Source organism: Sardina pilchardus, chromosome 9 (genome assembly GCF_963854185.1).
Source record: "Sardina pilchardus chromosome 9, fSarPil1.1, whole genome shotgun sequence".
NCBI classification, from domain to species: Eukaryota; Metazoa; Chordata; class Actinopteri; order Clupeiformes; family Clupeidae; genus Sardina; species Sardina pilchardus.
This window is the reverse complement of record NC_085002.1, coordinates 8,310,447-8,330,446: the sequence shown is the minus strand read 5'-3', so window position 1 is coordinate 8,330,446 and position 20,000 is coordinate 8,310,447. Positions and strand designations below refer to the sequence as shown.

At 48.4% G+C, this 20,000-nt stretch overlaps 1 protein-coding gene across 1 annotated transcript in view; it reads left to right on the top strand.

Annotated features, from left to right (window-relative positions):
• plxna1b (plexin A1b) overlaps positions 1-20,000 on the top strand; it is a 198,971-nt gene that overhangs the window by 146,496 nt on the left and 32,475 nt on the right. Inside the window, 6 exon segments of the mRNA XM_062545585.1 lie at positions 3,328-3,424; positions 4,167-4,357; positions 9,355-9,506; positions 14,955-15,075; positions 15,434-15,570; positions 17,828-17,995. Coding sequence (XP_062401569.1) covers positions 3,328-3,424; positions 4,167-4,357; positions 9,355-9,506; positions 14,955-15,075; positions 15,434-15,570; positions 17,828-17,995 — 866 coding nt within the window.

The following is a 20,000-nucleotide window of genomic DNA, read 5'->3' as shown; positions in this document are numbered from 1 at the left end:
AACACTTCCCTACCTTATCTGGAGAGCTGGATGATTGAAAACAGAGAGATCTACAAACAAATGATTATGATAGATGAGTCAATGACATTTGTTGTACTTTTGTTTTTTGGATTCTAAAACGTCTTTTTCTAAGACACCTGTTGTAAGGTGTCATATGCCAGGCATATGTGAAGGAGCATTTTGGCCTACCGTAATTTCCCGACTATTAGCCGCGGCTTATACATTGATTTTGACAAAATGTCTTCTGCTATGATGTTAATACATAGTTAGTACATAGGGACAGTTAACATGGTATTAATATCGTTTTGTTTCTTTTAACTTGCATAAAGCACTGTCCTGCGGCTTCTACAGTAATTTCCCGCATATAAGCCGCATTGTGTATAAGCCGCAGGCAGGACAGTGTTTTATGCAAGTTAAAAGAAACAAAACCATATTAATACCATATTAACTGTCCCTGTGTATTAACCTCATAGCTGAAGACATTTTGCAAAATCAATGTATAAGCCGCGGCTAATAGTCGGGATATTACGGTACACGTCTAATCCACCGTTAATGACTGTGTGCTGCATGTGATGGACTGTGTGTAGTTGTGTGTGAGGGTGGAGTGGAGGAGCACTGTTTGTGGAGCAGAACAGGCAGTAGTGCAGCACGGCTGGTGTCAAGACGCGTCCCCTCAGTACAGTGGCGTCCATCAGAGGCACGGCGGCGGCGCATGTTAATGTTGCCATTCCGCCTAACAGGACACACCTCATTACCACTGATCTCAGATCTGCTCCCGTCCCGTTCACTTGGCACACTCTGGCTTTACATTGAATGGAGCAATAAGCTAAAAGACAAATGTACCTGTGTGTCTATTGTCTGTGGAACTTGAAGCGATTTGATTGTCTGTAAACATTTAAGCATTATTAGTGTTAAGGCAGGTAGAATCCATCAATTCCATCTGGATTCTTATTATGGGGTCACCCATGTCCAGCATATCGCCACGGGATCCCTCCCTTCCTATTCAGTGTTGACCAATCACAAACTCAGTCAAATCTGACCAACTGCACAAGGATACCCACCTTGACATGTCAGGCTACTGTTACTCATTTCTTAATAGAACACTGCTGTGCATCATTTTAGCACACGTACAGTACGTTTTTAACACACCTGAAGGCACACAGACTGTACCTCTTTAACACACCTGAAGGCACACATACTGTACCTCTTTAACACACCTGAAGGCACACACACTTCTTTAACACACCTGAAGGCACACATACTGTACCTCTTTAACACTCCTGAAGGCACACATACTGTACCTCTTTAACACACCTGAAGGCACACAGACTGTACCTCTTTAACACACCTGAAGGCAGATGATGTTGTAGACGGAGGTGCCAGGGTCATTGTGAGCGCACTCGTGGTATTTGCAGGACCGTAATGGTGAGAGGTTGAAGTATGGGCTTCAGGATGAGCTCTGACAAAGTGCCTCTGCGTGCTGCAATGTGTGGAGTCTCTTAAACCGCCTGAGCATGCAGCGGTGTGTGTGTGTGTGTGTGTGTGTGTGTGTGTGTGTGTGTGTGTGTGTGTGTGTGTGTGTGTGTGGGTTGGCGCTTGCCGAGGCCTGCTCGGGGAGGATAGGAAGGGCCTGTAGCAGACGTGTCACGGAGCAAATTGAAAATGCCAATTTCACTTACTGCCCACCCGTGCCTCCCGCACCCAAAAGCCTGCCACTTATTTCATGTGTAAATTAATACTCTCCACACACTCATTCACAATTGTCTGTCTTGTCTGTCTTCCTCGCTCCCTCTTTCCTTCGCCCCCACTCCCCCTCTCTCTCTTTCCCCTTCTCTCCCTATTCTCTCTCTCTCTCTCTCTCTCTCTCTCTCCCTCCCTCCTCCACCCACACACACACTTTTTCCCCTCTGTTCACTCCTCAGGTCCTGTGTGTCATGTTCTCCTAGAGTAGAGAAAAAAAGCTGTGTGAGCTCTGGTCCACCCCTGGCTCTGTGGCCGGCGAGCCTTGGCAGCCCTCCTCACCACTTGAAAGTTTGCTCCGAGACTCGGCTGTCTGTAACCCCCCCACCCCCCTACTCCCCCACCGATACCCCCCCCCCCCCCCCCTCCCTGAACAAAATAAATGAAATATGTGCCAGCGTGAATAATACAACAGACGTGTAGACGGAGTGAGACTTGCGGGAAAAGAAAAAAGACACAGAGGGAAAAGAGACAGAATAAGAAAGGGAGAGGAAACAACACCATTGCAGCAGAGCACAGAACACACACACACACACACACACACACACACACACACAGACACACACACACACACACACACACACACACACACACACACACACACACACACATCCCTGCTCGGAATCCATGTGTGATTGTTCACATTCCGCACTCTCTCAAGCCTTGGGGCCATGCAGAAAGTTGTGTGTGTGTGTGTGTGTGTGTGTGTGTGTGAATGTGTGTGTCTGTGTGTGTGTGTGTTTGGAGGTGGGTGCTGGATAAAGTGCCCTCACCGACCGTCCACCCTGATGAATGGTAGCCTGTAGAGCTCAGGGCGTAGCCCCAGGGGCCAGCTAATACTGGGGACTAATTAGTCAATTAGGCTCACTGGTCCACTGGCATACTGCTCTCGTGAGCTGTGTGAGCGAGAGAGAGAGAGAAAGAGTGTGTGTGTGTGTGTGTGAGAGAGAGAGAGGGAGAGAGAGAGAAAGAAAGAGAGAGAGAAAGTGTGTGTGTGTGTAAAAAGTGAGTATGAGGCTAAAGAAGTGTGTTTGTGTAAAGAGTGAGTATGAGGCTAAAGAGGGAATAAGTGTGTGTGTGTAAAGAGTGAGTATGAGACTAAAGGGGGAATAAGTGTGTGTGTGTGTGTGTGTTACTTGTGGAGGAGAGGTTATTGCATGTTATCTGAGCTCCTCCATCCTTATCAGCCTTTGCGTCCCTTGCCACTGGTCATATTGCACAGCCTTACACAACAACCTATCAAAACATCTCTCGTTCTACACTCTCTCTCACACACACATGCACACACACACACACACACACACACACTTTCTCTCTTTCTTTCCTTCTCTCTCACACACACACACAAACACAAACACAAGCACAAACACAAACACAAACACATAAGTACAGTATACACACTCACAATGTCGATTAGCCCAACCCTGAATCCCATGATCATTTGCCAAATAAATTATATTATATTTGCTCCACAATAAACAAAGTGTATGATTGAATAATCTCAGCTAATCCACTCCCCCCAACACATGCTGCATACGATAAGGTAATCCTATATGTTATTAATAATCCCGTGTCTTCCTTTCACAGTATAATTACGAGGGGAATGACATCAGTGACCTGCCAGTGGATCTCTCCGTGGTGTGGAACGGCAACTTTGTCATCGACAACCCCTTTAACATCAAAGGTGAGTGGTGTCTGTTGGTGTGTGTTGGTGTGTGTTGGTGTGTGTTGGTGTGTGTCGGTGACTGTTATGTAAAAGAAGCCTCCACACTGGAGGAGTTTGAGCACAGTTCCCATGGCAGTGAGTGAGCCCGTTGCTATTGTAATCACAGCGTGGCATAATAAGAAGTAATCAGAGGCTGTTTCAGATGAACATGTTGTTTTGGTGCAGCAGCACATTGAGCAAGAAAATGGCATCTCCCAATGTTTTCTCACAGACTTGATCATTTGCTGTCTTTTCTTATTTTATTTTCTTTCTGTTTTCTGTTTTCTGTTTTCTTCTTTCTCCTCCCCCTCCTCCCTGATGTCTCACTCTCTCCCTCCTCTCCTCATCCCCTTCTCTTTCCCTCTCTCTCACCCTCTCCTGTCTCCTCTATCTCACTCTCTTCCTCTCATTCATTCACCGTTTCATCTCATCATCTCTCTTTCTCTCCTTTCTCTCCCTCTCTTTCTCTCCTTCTCTGTCTCCCTCTATTATTCACTCTCTTCCACCCTCCATTCTATCCATCTCCCTCTCACACTTGCACATTGTCTTCTTTCTCTCTCTCTTTCTCCCCCTCTCACCCACTTTCTCTCTCTCTCTCTCTCTCTCTCTCTCAAATTCAAAGGAGCTTTATTAGCATGAGTGTTACTGTTACTGGTACAGTGTTGCCAAAGCTAGGGTTACAAATAACACAGTTTCTCTCCCCCTCCCCCTCTCTCTGCAGCTCACCTGTACAAGTGTCCGGCGCTGAGGGACAGCTGTGGCATGTGTCTGAAGGCGGACCCTCACTTTGAGTGCGGCTGGTGCGTGCAGGAGCGCAAGTGCTCTCTGCGGCAGGAGTGCAGCGCGCCCGAGCACACCTGGATGCACGCCACCACCGGCAACAGCCGCTGCATGCACCCGCGCATCACCAAGGTAGGCACACACACACACACACACACACACACACACACACACACACACACACACACACACACACACACATGCCCTCACATGCCAGAACACACTAGAGCACACTAGTGCACTTGTTCAGATGCACATACCAGCTTGCTCACACACGTGCGCGCGCACCCCCCCCCCCCCCCACACACACACACACACACACACTCCAACACACACATACTCACCAACACTAACACCAAGGTGAGAAGTTCACATGCAAGTTCACAGATTCCCATATGTGCCAATTTGCACTCACACATGCATTTGCCCTTACCAAGGTGAAAGGCGCGAGCACACACACTAAGATGCACACACAGACACACACACACGCACACACGCACACACACAGATGCACACACAGACACACACACACGCACACACGCACACACACAGATGCACACACACAGAGACATGTTGGTCACGTAATCACCTTGTAAGGATTTTTTAAATGTGTGTAATGTTATGTGATGCAGAACATTAGAGAATACACATGTGTGTGCGTGTGTGTGTGTGTGTGTGTGTGTGTTTAAGTGATGATGATTGACATGAGAAAGGGATTAGCAGGTGACAGCAATGGAGGAGAGCACGAGAGAGGAAGAGTTGCGTGGCAGCGAAGTAATGGAGTGGGGGAGGGAGGGATAGAGAGAGGAGGGAGATAGAAAAGGGGAAGGTAGAGAAGGAGGGAGAAAAAGACAGGAAGGAAGAAAAAGAGAGTGAAAAGTGAGTGAATTAGACAAGCTAAGAGGGAGAGATTCAGAGACAGGGAAGAGAGGAGGACAGGAGGAGAAGAAGAGAAGAAGGAGGGGGAGTGAGTGAATAAGAAAAGATGAGAGGAAGAGATGGAAAAGGAGAGGAAAGAAGGAGGAAATGAAAACAGGGGGATGAAGAGAGAGAGACAAGCCAGGAGGGAGGAGAGCCAGAGTGACAGGCCCAGATGGAGCCGCTGGAGAGGAGAGGGTCTGGAGGAGAACACTGAGTACTAGTGACAGGATTAGAGGTGAAGGTGGCCACCACCGTGTGTGTGTGTGTGTGTGTGTGTGTGTGTGTGTGTGTGTGTGTGTGTGTGTGTGTGTGTGTGTGTGTGTGTGTGTGTGTGTGTGTGTGTGTGTGTGTGTGTGTGTGTGTGTGTGTGTCCGTGTGTGTGTCCAAGATATGTGTTTGTTTGTGTGTGTGTGTAAGTGTGTCCAAGATGTGTGTGTGTGTGTGTGTCCGTGAGTGCAAGGCAATATGTGTGTGTGTGTGTATCCGTGTGTGCAAGTGTGTCCAAGATGTGTGTTTGTGTGTGTTATGCCACCGCAGTCACTTTTAGCTGGACTTCAGACAGCAGCTGTCACTTAGAAAGCATGTCACATCCCATTTAGTCCTGCATTTGCATTTCGTGTGTGTGTATGGTATAGTGTATATGCACTGATGCATGTGTTATATATGCGTGTGTGTGTGTGTGTGTGTGTGTGTGTGTGTGTGTGTGTGTGTGTGTGTGTGTGTGTGTGTGTAAGCACGAATGGTGGAGTGCAAGTGCACGGGTGCAACAGTGGAGTGACAGCCTCTTAGCTGGGTAGGTATGGGGTCCATCTATCGCCACAGGTAACAGTTGCCAGGTGACGGCTGTCAGGCAGAGGCTGGGGTCAGGGCCAAACCTCTGGGCCTCACCTTCCCTGACAAACGTGCCGCTACATGTCTGCCAGTCACACTCTCTCTCTCTCTCTCTCTCTGTCTCTCTCACACACACACACACACACACACACATACTGTACACACACACAAGCACATATGTAGAGCCGCACACCCACAGAGGAAATGTCAGGTCATCATGAGACACTGCGGCACACTTGCACATATAGGGGCACACACATACGGAGAAACGTCAAAACACAGTGTCATGGGCATGGCAGCTCTACTCAGTCACACTCGCACTATCTGTTACACACACTCACACACACACACACACACACACACACACACACAGAGAGAGAGAGAGGGAGGGAGTGAGCTGACATATCAGAGCGGCAACAGCTCTCCTAGGCAAACACTGACAAACAAATCTTCTTGCTTGCCTGTCCCACAAGCCGACAAGCGTCAGCTAAGCTCTCTTCATCCTACACACAAACACACACACACACACACACACACATGCACACATACACACACACAAAGCAGCAAGCCAGTGCCCGAGACCCTCATCGCAAAAGCCAAGGAGCATCTTAAGCACACATTTCTGTGTTGCGCTTGGCCCTTGATTGCAGCAGTAATCTGTGTGTGTGTGTGTGTGTGTGTGTGTGTGTGTGTGTGTGTGTGTGTGCGCACAGCAGTGATAGCTTGTGCAGTTTGACTGACTGTGGCTGCATTCATTTAGTGTGGTGGCGGTGGCAGCGGCGCTAATTTGCGCGTGTGTGAGTGTGTGTGAGTGAGCTGCGGGGGGAGAGGGATCAGTCTTCCTCAGGCCCCCAATCCCATCGCCTCTCTGACAGACGCCTCTGTTGCAGCGCTAAGTGCAGATACCGCAGAACTGGGGCACTGGCACACAGATAAATCCTTTGTCTCACCCTCTCTCTCTTTCTTTCTCTTTCTCTCTCTTTCTCGCTCTCTCTCTCTCTCGCTTTCTCTCTCTCTCTCTCTCTCTCTCTCTCTCTCTCTCTCTCTCTCTCTCTCTCTCTCTCTCTCCCATACAGACACACACACACACACACACACACACTTACACACATGCTCTCTCCCCCACCTCACACTTAGTTTTATTTTTATTCATTTCACTTTTTCGTACTGTATGTTTGTGTCTGCAAGTGTGTCTGGGTGTGGGTACTTGCTAGTATGTGTGCGTTTGGGTGTGTATCCGTACACGTGTGTGTGTCCGATGTGACGTGACCATGTCATGGGGGATGGATGAATTAAGGTAAAATCAGACGAACAACAGAGAAAGAGACAATGGAAAAAGTGAGGAGGAGTAGGTGATAAGAACTGACAGATGGATAGTGTCAAGACTTGTGTGGAGATGCTATTGTGTGTGTGTGTGTGTGTGTGTGTGTGTGTTGGGGGAGGGATGTTCTCACCCAAGTGAAGACTTGTGAACCCACTGTCAGAAGAATCCCCAGCTGTTGGTTTAACTCGGTTTCTCTCCTTTGTTCACCAGAAACCTGTCTCGCTTCGCACAAATTGAATATTAATTCCCATAATATTCCACAAATGAATCCCCTTTTCTCCCATGCCCTTCATCTCCCACAAATTAAACTCTTTATTCTTCTTTTCTCTTTCTCTCTCTCTCTCTCTCTCTCTCTCTCTCTCTCTCTCTCTCTCTCTCTCTCTCTCTCTCTTGCTGTTTCACAGTCTGTCACTCATTGTGTGGGCCATCAACTCTTCTGTGTGGAAGTTCATTAGTCGAGTGGATTAGCTGATAATTTCATCAGAGCGAGTGTTTGTTGAAATGTGTGTGTGTGTGTGTATTTGTGTGTGTTGTCTTTTTTGTTCTTTTCTGTTGCTCTTCCTGTCTCTACTGTCAGGCCTTATTATTTCTTCACTCTGCATTTTTAATCCATTTGGCACTTACACACAAACCAATTGAGGATCTGACGCATAAAGTGTGTGTCTGTGTCTTTGTCTGTCTGTGTGTGTGTGTGTGTGTGTGTGTGTGTGTGTGTGTGTGTGTGTGTGTGTCTGAAGTAGAGATCTGTAAAGTGTTTATAGAGTGGTGGAGGTCACTAAGTGTGTGAGTGTGGACGGAGGGCTGTTGCCAGGTCCATCTGGAGAGAAGAGCTGGACAGCACAAAAGCACAGGCTGTCAATGCCTCTGCTCTGCCGTCAGGGGAAGATGGCTTACAGTGACCTTCAAGCTTCTGCCTTTCAATGGGGACAGATGACTGATGAACTGGAATGTGCTCCTGTCTTAAGTCTATCGAAGTGTGCAGAATGAGCACAGTGGTCTCCCCTTAGGCCTTATTTAGTACAGGCAAACCATACCGGCAAAGTCTTAATAACCTTTAAAAACGCACACCAGAGAAAGTACGGCAAAGTCTTAATAACCTTTAAAATCGTACACTAGAGGAAGTACAGTACCTTCATAACCTTTGCAGGTGCTCACACTTTCTATCTGCATGTGTGCCTTCTCTATCCTTCTATCCTATCCATGGCCCTGTTCCACCTTTCTCTCTCTCTCTCTCTCTCTCTGTGGGGCAGGGAGTTCATCAGGCTTTCCCCTTTGAAACCAATTAGAGGCGTTTGCATGTGTGTTTACAGCCAATCAACCGTGTCCACCCTCCTCTGCACCCCTTTTGCCTCTCTGTAGCTATCTCCCCCTCTCCCTCTCTCTCTCTCTCTCTCTCTCTCTCTCTCTCTCTCTCTCTCTCTCTCTCCCTTTCTCGCACCTCTCCTCCCTTCTCGCGGCACTGTGCTGTGTGTGTGTGTGTGTGTGTCTGTGTGTATGTGTGTGTGTGTGTGCATGCTGTCCATCGTGTGATAACACTTTCCTGTCTCTCAGTTTTTCTCTCTCTCACTCTCCCCCCCTCTGTCTTGCCCCCTCCTCCATTTTTTTTTTATTTTCGCTCCCTCACGTGTGTGGTCTATGTCTCCTCCAGACACTCTCTCTCTCTCTCTCTCTCTCTCTCTCTCTCTCTCTCTCTCTCTCTCTCTCTCTCTCTCTCTCTCTCTGTTCTCTTTCTTCTCTTTCTTCTGTCAGAATGACTGGTCTAATCACTCTCTCCGCTCGCCTGTGTTTCTCCATCACCACTCACACTTGTACTGATCCCTGCATGACAGTAATGGCCTAATGTGTCACATGTATATACTCAATACAAATGCTCAAGTGAGCACACCGCTCTTAGCATGTGCAACAGGAGCCCGGGATGCTTGTGTTTCCTTTTCAGTCTGAGGAATTGACATGTTGTCTGTCTCGGGATGGGCATATGTCTAGCAAATAAAAAGAACGTTTTTTAAATGAAAATAAAACCCTCCCTCTCTTTGCCCCTCCTTGTCGTCATCAGCTGTTTCCAGAGACGGGGCCGAGGCAGGGCGGCACCAGGCTGACCATCATCGGGGAGAACCTGGGCCTGCAGTTCAGCGACATCGCCAACAAGGTCCGCATCGGCAAGGTCATCTGCACACCTATTGAGGAGGAGTACATCAGTGCTGAACAGTGAGTCCTGTTTTCTCTCCGTTGTGTGCCGCTTTGAATGGGTTTCTATACGTGTCGTTCCATAACCTTGCTGTCGCTGTTGCCCTGGCGACACATCCTTGTGGTCAGCCGCCTATAGCTGCAGAAGCTCTGGTCACTAAGATGGTGTGGCCCCCAGGGCTGGACAGAGAGGCTGCCCCCCTCCCCCGATGATCTCTCGCCAGACCTTCACCCCCCCACGCTGCCAGCCCCAGTCACAGGCGACATGTCTCACACTGTCACGTCCCCAAACACACCCTGCATCAGACACACACAAGGGCGGGGACAACCCCCCTGTTCTGTAAGGGTTCCTCTGTAGAACAGTACACACTCTCATTTTAGTGATCTACACGTAGGCTATGAGATCTCTGTCTCTGTGCTGCTGTGCCACTAGACGAGTGTGTGTGATTGGAGTGAGTAAGAGTGACCGGCACACCGGACATGCCGTCATAGCAGCATCGCCACAGCAGCCTCAGTTGCCGTGGACACCTGCAGCTAGGCAGAGGGGGGTCTATGACTCACGGGAGGCGTGGGGAGGTGCGGTCAGCGGTGTTATGAGAGGGATGGACGTCGACCCTCAATCACCGAGCGCGCCGCCTGCCAGCTCTCGCTCACGCCAGAGATGGGGGACTCGAGTCTAGTGACTTGACTCGAGTCAGACTTAAGTCGCCAGATTGAGGACTTGTGACTTGCTTGATCAACAGTGAGAAAAGACTTGACTTGACTTGGACTTGCTACTCATGACTTGAGACTTGACTTAGACTTGCATGCAATGACTCGGCAAGTCATTGCTGTCTTGGTTAATTGGTGAATAATAATACTAAAACTATTTTCGATTGGATATTTCGTGTTGCATGTGGGCGAACCTGGCAACCTCTCTACTAGGTGCTAGGTGACGCGCCCGCCATCTACAGTAGGCTAGAGCGGTCGGGGTTTAGAAGATGGGAGCTGTTACCAGTTCCCCAAATCATAACATTTGGATTTAAAGACTATTCAACTCAACAAAAGAAACGATTCGCCGAGTGGAAGGTGTGCAGCGCAAAAATATCCGACACATCCAGCACCACGTCAAATTGTATCCGCCATTTCCGACTACACAAAGAAAAGTAAGAAATGTCTCACATATTTCACATTATTTTTAATCTAACGTTAGCTGGCAGCTAACACCCCATCTCCATCAGTCAAACGTGACAAGAGCTTATACTGTTTGCATCACATTGAGTTTTATCATGTTGACTTAGTTTCACATTGATCCCGCCTATCAAATAACAGACAATTTGACTGAAATACGGTATCCGAAAATCACTCAGAGTGCGCAAACTTCCTCCAAGCGAACACATCACCTCCTCTTGCATCCATCCATAACTTTTTGAGTTATCTTGCGAACAAACAAACATATACAGACAAACCCCGATAAAAACATAGGCCTAACCTCATTGGTGGAGATAAAAACTTCGAAACGGTCTTTGTCCCGACGCATAATTGTTGACATTCTCGATAATGTCGAGGGGAAGCTGAGACAAATCATGCATGCAAGTAGGCTACTTCTTTGCGTTGGATGAGAGTGTACTCTCACCATGGACGTTAGGAATGATACATTCTTAAAAATGGAGCGGGAGCATACAGCAAATGCATTGAATATGAGGCTATGTTGCGCTAACTGGTTTTCAGTTTTGTGCTATCATTGAATGGTGATTTATGTGAGCCCTTTGCACTGAAATTAATACTTTTCACTCATGTGGCTGGAAAATACTAGTATTTGTCGTTAGGAAATGTAGGCCTATTAAAAATGCATTTGAGCATGAAACAAATAAAATACTGTATGTTATATACATTTAATTTTTATTCATTATTTTGTAGCTTCTCTCATGTCAGATGTGCGAAAGTGCGCAGCCACATTTGGCCCTCTGATGGTGATGATCCCTAGCCTGACTCTCGCCAGACCCTTGTAGTTCCGCCATGCTCCACCAGAGGCGTTTCGCTGAGCTCCACACAAGGGTCTGGACGCGAGGGCAATCCAAACCCCTGGGCCAGTGATCAAAAAATAAGCAACCAATCAGGAGCGCCGAAGCGAGTGTTTGATTCAAATAACAATGGCGGCACGCAGCGAGGAGTCTTGTGCTGACAATGATTCTGCTATTTCAACCGTTTTGTCGAATCTATCGAGTATTCATTCTTTAAAAGATTAACAGAGAATAGTTTTGAAGACATTTATTGGTGGCAAGGATGTTTTTACTCTTCTTCCGACCGGGTTTGGCAAGAGCTTGAAGAAGCCTAACACGTCATTCAAGATAACAGGCAAGTGGTTTATCGAATCACATGCGAGGATGTTTTACAAGGACCCGCCTTCAGAAATACATCTCCTATCGAGAAGTCCCAGATCCTTGTGTGAAGCAGACAGCGAACTACAGGATCTGGCGAAAGTCAGGTTAGATGATCCCTGGTCTACCACATAAATGTAGCTGTTAGTTTGTTAGTGCTAGCTGCTTTATTTTTTGTTAAATCATAAAGTATAACAGCCAAACAACATGCATAAACCCTATTACTGTAAATGTATGTATAAGTATATGAGAGATGTATGACATAAATAAGAAATGGGCCACTTTCAAGAGTAAATCGTAGTAGCCTAACATAGAAGTGTCTCCATTTCATTTCCATATGGTATTTATTAAAGGGACACTTCACCAATTAGCATTAAGCTTTGTATCTTTAGAAAACCAGTCATGTTTTTGAATGGTCGTGCATCATTCCCTCAGTTTGCCTTGAGATGGGAGAAATACGGATTTCATTGAAACCCATGAATAGGACTTCCTGCTTTCAATGATGTAAAATGATGATTTTTACGTCATTGAGAGCAGGAAGTCCAACATTGAAATCTGTATTTCTCCCATCTCAAGGCAGTCAATGCATGCCCATTCAAAAACATGACTGGTTTTCTAAAGATGCAAAGCTTAATGCTAATCGGTGAAGTGTCCCTTTAATGGAATATTATGCAATGAAAACATGAGCTAAACACACATACACACTCTCTCTCTCTCTCTCTCACTCACACACACACACACACACACACACACACACACACACACCCTCTCTCTCTCTCCCCCTCACACACACACACACACATTCACAACATACAGTATGAGAGAGCGAGGCCTTTTTGAAGGAGTAGTGGACATAGAAGTTGTATTTGTTCAATTTCATTCCTTCTTGCACTTCTTTGTCTTTTGTCTTTTGCAACACATAAAAAATCTTTTGTCTTTTGCAACATATCGAAAAAATGGTTGTAAATAAAAGGAAGTGGTTTGCTGCTGTTCCCATGATAAACTACCGTGTTTACTCTGTCTGGTAATTTGGTACACCAGTGGGGTATACTACGAATCTCGATTAGTGGGTTAGCGAGGTATGTTGCGCTCAAAGCCAGGGTATGCTGTCATACGAAAGTGGATTTGTTTCAGCGTCGCTGTATCACCATGGTATCTTATGCTCGCAACCAAACCTGGTCGGGAGCAGGTTATGTGCTTAGTTATAGCTCAAATCGTGAAAAATCACCGCCCTCTGATCAATTCTAACCAATCCATTATCTTGAAAAACGAAGTTATCTCACGTGTGCTAATCTGTCAAACTTCGAACAGGTTCAGCCACGCCTCTGCAAACATTTTGAATCTCGACGGCGCTTTTAACTATGTTGCGCGAGCAAATATGTCACTACTATGGACGTGTATACCATGCAACATTTGATGACCATCGATTTTTTGATGTTATGGGTTAGACACTAAAAAATACCACCCTAGATTTCTCTGCCGCTCATAAATGCGGAAGTAATCGTTGGTTAACCGAGGCTGTCTTGTGCGTCTCCACGTTTCCCGATTGGTCAAAGTCACCCCAACCACGAGAACGCGCACATATCTGAGCTGAAAGCCTAGTTTGATAAATTCATCCGTGAGTGAGTTTCGTAGTACCACTCAACTCTGATTGCGACTTTCGTTTTTAGCAATCCAGGTTATCCTAAGAAAGCTTGGTTATGTTCAGCGAGATTCGTAGTATACCCCACAGGCCCTGTAGTCGTTCCTATTTATTCTGATCCTGCTGGTCCTAGTGAGCATTTATAATTATTCTTTAGCCTTATATCCCCTTCTTCTATTTGTTAGCCCTTTTGTGCAAAGGAGGGCCGTCTCTTCAAGTTTTAAGACGGTTGTCTTCCAGCTTATTATACGACTTGACTTGTGACTTGCTTGACCTAAGCTATGACTTGACTTGACTTGACTCGACCTAAGCTATGACTTGACTTGACTTGACTCGACCCTCACAAAAACGACTTGGGACTTGCTTGAGACTTGAAGATTAAGACTTGAGACTTGCTTGAGACTTGCATATGTGTGACTTACTCCCATCTCTGGCTCACGCACACGGGACTAATTAAGAGACCGTTGTGTCTGCCCGCTGTGAAACATGAAGGCGACCCAGCCTCTGTGGAGATGGAGTATATGTGTGTGTGTGTGTGTGTGTGTGTGAGAGAGAGTGTTTGTGTGTCCACACTAGGGATGGTGTGTTTATGTGTGTGTGGTGTGTGTGTGTGTGTGTTTGGTGTGGTTGAGCTGTGTGAGATAAAGAATTGAAAGTGCATTAAAGAGTTTCTACTACTTACTGTATATCTGGATCCAAGGATCTTTCAAAGTGTGTTTGTGTGTGGGTGTGGTTGACCACAAGTCCACAAGGACACACACACACACACACACACACACACACAACACACACACACACACACACACACACACACACACACACACACACACACACACACACACACACACACACACACACACACACACACACAGGATGGGCACTGAGCGCCCTGGTGTGTCCCCTGCTCATCCTCATCCAGTGGCTTGTGAAATGGCTTTTCCTCTTGGCCCTCAGAGGCCCTGTGGCCCCAGCAGCAGCAGCAGCAGCAGCAGTGCAGCAGTGCAGCGTGTGTGTGTGTGTGTGTGTGTGTGTGTGTGTGTGTGTAATCAACTCTAATCTCTTCATTCCCACAGACAGGGGACTGGCGCTCCGCTCCCCCTCCGCCCACATGGCTTGATTAAGACTGGGGCTTGGGCACGGAGGGGGGGGGCAGCCAGGGACACGGCTCCCTTATGTGTACACGCGGTCACTTTCAATCCTTATGAGGAGATTGATTTCGGAGGAGCGATAATGATGGTTTTCTCTCTCTTTTTTCTCTTTTTTCTCTCTTTCTCTCACTCATTCCCTCTCGCTCACACACACACTCTCACTCTCTGTCTCTTTGGCTCTTCTGTAACTGTTCATCTCTCTACTTCCTGCTCTCTCTCTCTCTCTCTCTCTCTCTCTCTCTCCCCTCCCTATCATCCTCTCCCTCCATCTCTTCCAACCTATCCCTATCCCCATCTCTCCGTCCCTCTCCTCTCGTAGGATCGTGTGCCGCCTGGCGGATGCCACAGGGCACCCTGAGCAGAAGGCCAACGTGGAGGTGTGTGTGCGCGACTGCCAGCCAGAGTACCGGGCCATCTCCCCCAAGCCCTTCACCTTCGTGGTAAGTCCAACCAGACCGCTGCTATCATAGACACACACACACTCCACAGTCCTCCAGTGTGAAGTGGTTGAATGAACTCTTCAGTCACAAACGCACAAATGAATTATTAATTGTGCGGTTTATTTATATGTATAGTGCTATTTATTACAGCAAATGTATTATTCATATGTGCTGGTGCTGAATATGGTACAGCCAGGGTGTGGATATATCACCTTTTTCACCCCCTTGACACCGCCGAGGAGTGTGTACATTGATGGAAGATGTGTTGTTGATGGGACTCTAACCAACAGCTCTGTGAAAATGACCTCTCCTCCTCTTCTTGTTCTTCCTCTTCCTCCCCCGCTCTTCCTCCCCCTAGTCGCCGTACTTCACGCGGGTGTCGCCGTCCTTCGGGCCCGTGTCGGGAGGAACGCGCATCACCATCCACGGCATCCACCTCAACGCCGGCAGCGCCGTGGCGGTCAAGATCGGCCTGAACCCCTGCAACTTTGAGAGGTGAGTCCGCCGATATCTCCCCCGATAAGGGCGCTAGCTTGGTTCACGTTCTTTAGCGGCACGAAAAAGGTTAGCGACGCCGGTCACTTGCCCCGGAGTCAGTTCCTCGCTGGAGTCTGGAGTCCGCGTGCGGTCTCTACCTGACGCCGGGGTCCATCTCGTGCTACTGCTGATCGGTCGTTCAGCTCGGGCCTCCCGTTCCAGTGCAGCTGTCTTGGGCTACGCAGACGAACACGCGAGCAGATGGCACACACCTCAACACAGAGCAGGGGAAGGACCAGGAGAGGGCTTAGTGAGCGCTGCTGTTCAAGGAGCACCTTGGGACTGTCTCTGGGTTAAGGTTGCAACAGAAACGAACACTTCAAAAAAAGAGAGAGAGAGTGAGAGTGAAAGAGTGAGAGAGAGAGGGAGAAGGAACAGAATGGAATAATTATCCTGCTGTCAAGCCTCATCCGCCTCCTCAAGCATCCCACTTGATTGGCCTCGGCAAGCACTTGCAGAATTTTCCGCCGCCACCGCTGGATTTTCACACCTTAGCCCGTGTAATCTTTGATGGGGTTTTTTCTCTCTCTCTCTCTCTGGTGTGTGTGTGTGTGTGTGTGTGTGTGTGTGTGTGTGTGTGTGTCGGGGGTCTTGGTTGCGTAAAGCGGTCCCCAGCTCGGTGCCATATCGGCGTCTGCAGGCGCCCGGTGACACATGTAAATGCTGTGAAGTGTGGCGCTGCTTTTGAGAGCCCTCTGAATGCGCCTTTGAGTGGATGCAGGGGGGACGACGGCGCCCCTCCTACAGCCCGAGCGGATTTGTGTGTTGGTGTGTGTTACCGTTTACATACATATTTTTTTGTGTCGCCTCTCCTATCTGGGATTTGCCAGGCTGGTGTGAGCACAAGCGCGTTCCCGGGGTGCATCGGGGGCAGAGAGGGGGTGGCATCGGTGGCGCTGGCGAAGGGTTCCGTGGCGCTAAAGGACGCAGATAGATGGTGCCACGGTTCATCTCTTTGTGCGCCGGGGTTCAATGGCTCAGCCTCCGCATCGGTTCCAGAACACTCCACCATGTTCTAAGCACAGCGCCACTCTCCACACTCTTCACATCTCTCCACAGGCTTATCTACCTGCACACTCGCCTCTCTCTCTCTCTCCCTCTCTCTCTCCTTCCCTTCCTCCCTCCTTTCCTCACACGTCCTTCCTTTTCACCCTCTTTTCACTCTTTTCTCCCCTGTCTTACTCTCCCCCCATTCCTCCCACCTGTCTCTTTCTCTTTCTCTCCATCTCTTCTCTCTTCACCCCTCCTCCTCTTGTCCCTCTCCCACTGCTTGTTCTCCCTCTCTCTCTCTCTCTCTCTCTCTCTCTCTCTCGTTCTCATTCTCTCTCTCTCTCACCCTTGTTCTTTGTGCTTGTGACAACAACCTTGTCAAAATATGTACAGTCCTCTGCAGGGTTCGCAGCCATGTGTTGTGAAAAGTAGTTGCCGTGGCAACGCAGCCCAAGAAAGAGAGAAGGGGAGAATTTGGCGAAGACATCACACACACACACACACACACACACACACACTCTCTTTCTCTCTCTCTCTTTCGTTCTCTCTCTCTCACACACACACACACACAGTTTTTTTGTCAGTCTTTGAAGACTAGCGGTATACTTAAATGCCTTTATTTCTCAGTACAAGGAGACTGCATTCAGTAAGAGCACTATTGAACTGGCATGTAGCACTCAATGAAAGATTTATTCTTTGGTGAAATGCTTATTTTCTCTGTGCCGTCCCTATACACATGATTACAGAGTTACACAGACACACACACACACACATACACACACACTCACACACACACACACACACACACACACACACATGCACACAGAAGCCGTTCGAGAGCAGAAGGCGTCTTTCAGCTCTTGAAGCCGCGGTTTCATCAGATAGAAATCTCAATCGCTCATCTTCAAAGCGCCACGCTCACTGGCAGATCCGTGAGATGACAGCGCGATCGGTCATAATGCCTCTGATGCAACCCCCAAGACATCCTCCTCGACGCTTCAGGAGAGGGAGAAGAAACTTTCACTTCTTTAGCTGCTTTTACGATAAGAAAGTCCGCTTTGGTTGCATCTGTTAACAAATCCCTTTGGTAGAAAGTTTGTGTAAATAACATTGTGACACCTAGAGACATACATTTCTAATGTCTGTTTTTCTTTGTGTGTGTGTGTGTCTGTGTCTGTGTGTGTGTGTGTGTGTGTGTGTGTGGGTGCGTGTGTGTGCTCTCCAGACGCACCTCCAGGGAGATAGTGTGTGTGACCCCAGCCGGACTGAACTCTGGGGGAACGCCCGTGATGGTGGACATCAACTCGGCCGAGCTCAGGAACCCCGAGGTCAAGTTCAACTACACCGACGACCCCACCATATCCAAGATCGAGCCCGACTGGACCATCGCCAGGTAACGCTCACCTCACACACACACACAGCCCAACCAGTTAACCAGAACCCATCCCCAGCTGACCCATACTGACCCCGACCCATTGTCCCTACATCAGCTGGACACTTCCTCACGACCAGTGCAGGTTCTTGAGTCTCAGTGGAATCGGTCATTCTCAGTAGACTAAAGTTGGCGAAACGGAGCAGGATTTATTTTACTCGTGCGGTCACTACAGCCACCTACACAGTTTCCGCGGTCACTGAACCAAACAGCTGGTGGTGCTACTTTACCAGTGTGTTGGTCAATTACAGGATCAGTGTAAAACCAGTGTCTCATTACGGACTTCACACACACTCTTTACACACACACTCACCAGTGCTTTTTTGGACAGAGAAACAATATCCACACAAACAATTCCACCTCATGAGATGCAGATTCATGACCATGACACTGCACCCTCTCCAGGCTGGTGTTGATATGACCAGTCCTGATGGCGTGCCAAGGCTTAAACCAGTCGATACGTGTGTTCTCCTTCTCTCAGGCCTGCCATTAGTGCCACTAGCCCCAGCACTCCCCGACATGAGTTTGCTATTTCTCCGTTTAACCTCACGCTTGGCTCGGCCCGGTTCACTGGCTCCCCTGCCGCCGGAGGGCTGTGTTTTTTAGCCGGGCTGTCTGAAGACAGACACACAGACAGGCCCCTGAGCACACCGCCCGTCTCTGCCATCTTCACCGCGCCGCCACCAGCCGACAGACAAAATGAGACAAAATGGCCGCCCGTGGGGCTTATGCTGTCGAGAGAGAGCCCAACACGACACAAGGCAGACATGAAAAAGGGGAAAAAGCTTTGTTGTTTGTGTGTGTGTGTGTGTGTGTGTGTGTGTGTGTGTGTGTGTGTGTGTGTGTGTGTGTGTGTGTGTGTGTGTGTGTGTGTGTGTGTGTGTGTGTGTGTGTGTGTGTGTGTGTGTGTGTGTGTGAGAGAGAGACTGACTGAGCCGGCGGCTTGCAGCGGTATCAGCACAGCAGGCTCCTACACGAGGGCAGAAGGAGAGCTGGTCGGGGAGGTGTGGAGGAGGAGGTGGAGGTGGAGGTGTGGAGGAGGGCTGAGGGGAGGTGTTGGTGCTGGCCTGAGGGAGATGCCCTGCTCCGGTCTCTTGTGTGGGTGCAGGTGTGACTGGAGGTCCCGCGGGAGCTGCTGGTTCTCTCAGCGCATCCGAGCGGTGTGGCTCTCTCCACGATCACTCGCACTCCATTCTCCCAGCTAACAATAGCATAGTGGGTGTTAACGCGTATCAGCACATAGCATCTGCAGGCATCCACAGGAGGTATCAATCGAGATATAATGGAAGTGCTAATTAGCCCTAAATGCCCATTTCATGGACAGTTGGTTTCCCCTCGGGAGAGCAGAACAAGCGATGGGAAAGGTCACACAGGGCTTTTATATACTGGGCTGCCTGTGGCCATGGAGGAGCATTATCTGGCTTGTAAAAGAGACTAGCATCGGCCTTTTATTGTCTCCCTCATAAAGTGTCAGAAAGGCACGTTGGCAAGGAGAGGGTCAGATGACTCGTGCTTCTTTCTGTTTTTTTTGTTTTTTATTTATTTATTTATTTTTTTTGTCACCCATGGCCTCCAGCTTCTCGGCCCGGTGGCAGGAATGTTGGCGGAGCATGCCAGTGTTATTGTCCTGCCAAGTCAAGGCCTGACGTCAGGTCTCCTTGTTTTATTTCTCCTTTCCTTTCACTCTCTCCCTCCCTCCCTCCCTCTCTCTCTTTCTCCCTCTTTCTCTCTCTCTGTGTCATGTCTACTCGTCACTTTCTCACTGTCTCGCTCTGTAGCAGTGTGTCTGTCTCATTTCTCCCGTTTTTCTCTTTAAAACACTTGACTGAACAGGACAGAGCACACATGCTCACTCACACATGGTACTGGAATAGGTCTCTCTTTCCCTCCTTCTTTCTCCCCCCTCTCTCTCTTTCTCTCTCCCCCTCTCTCCCCCTCTCTCTCCCTCTCTCTCTCTCTCTCTCTC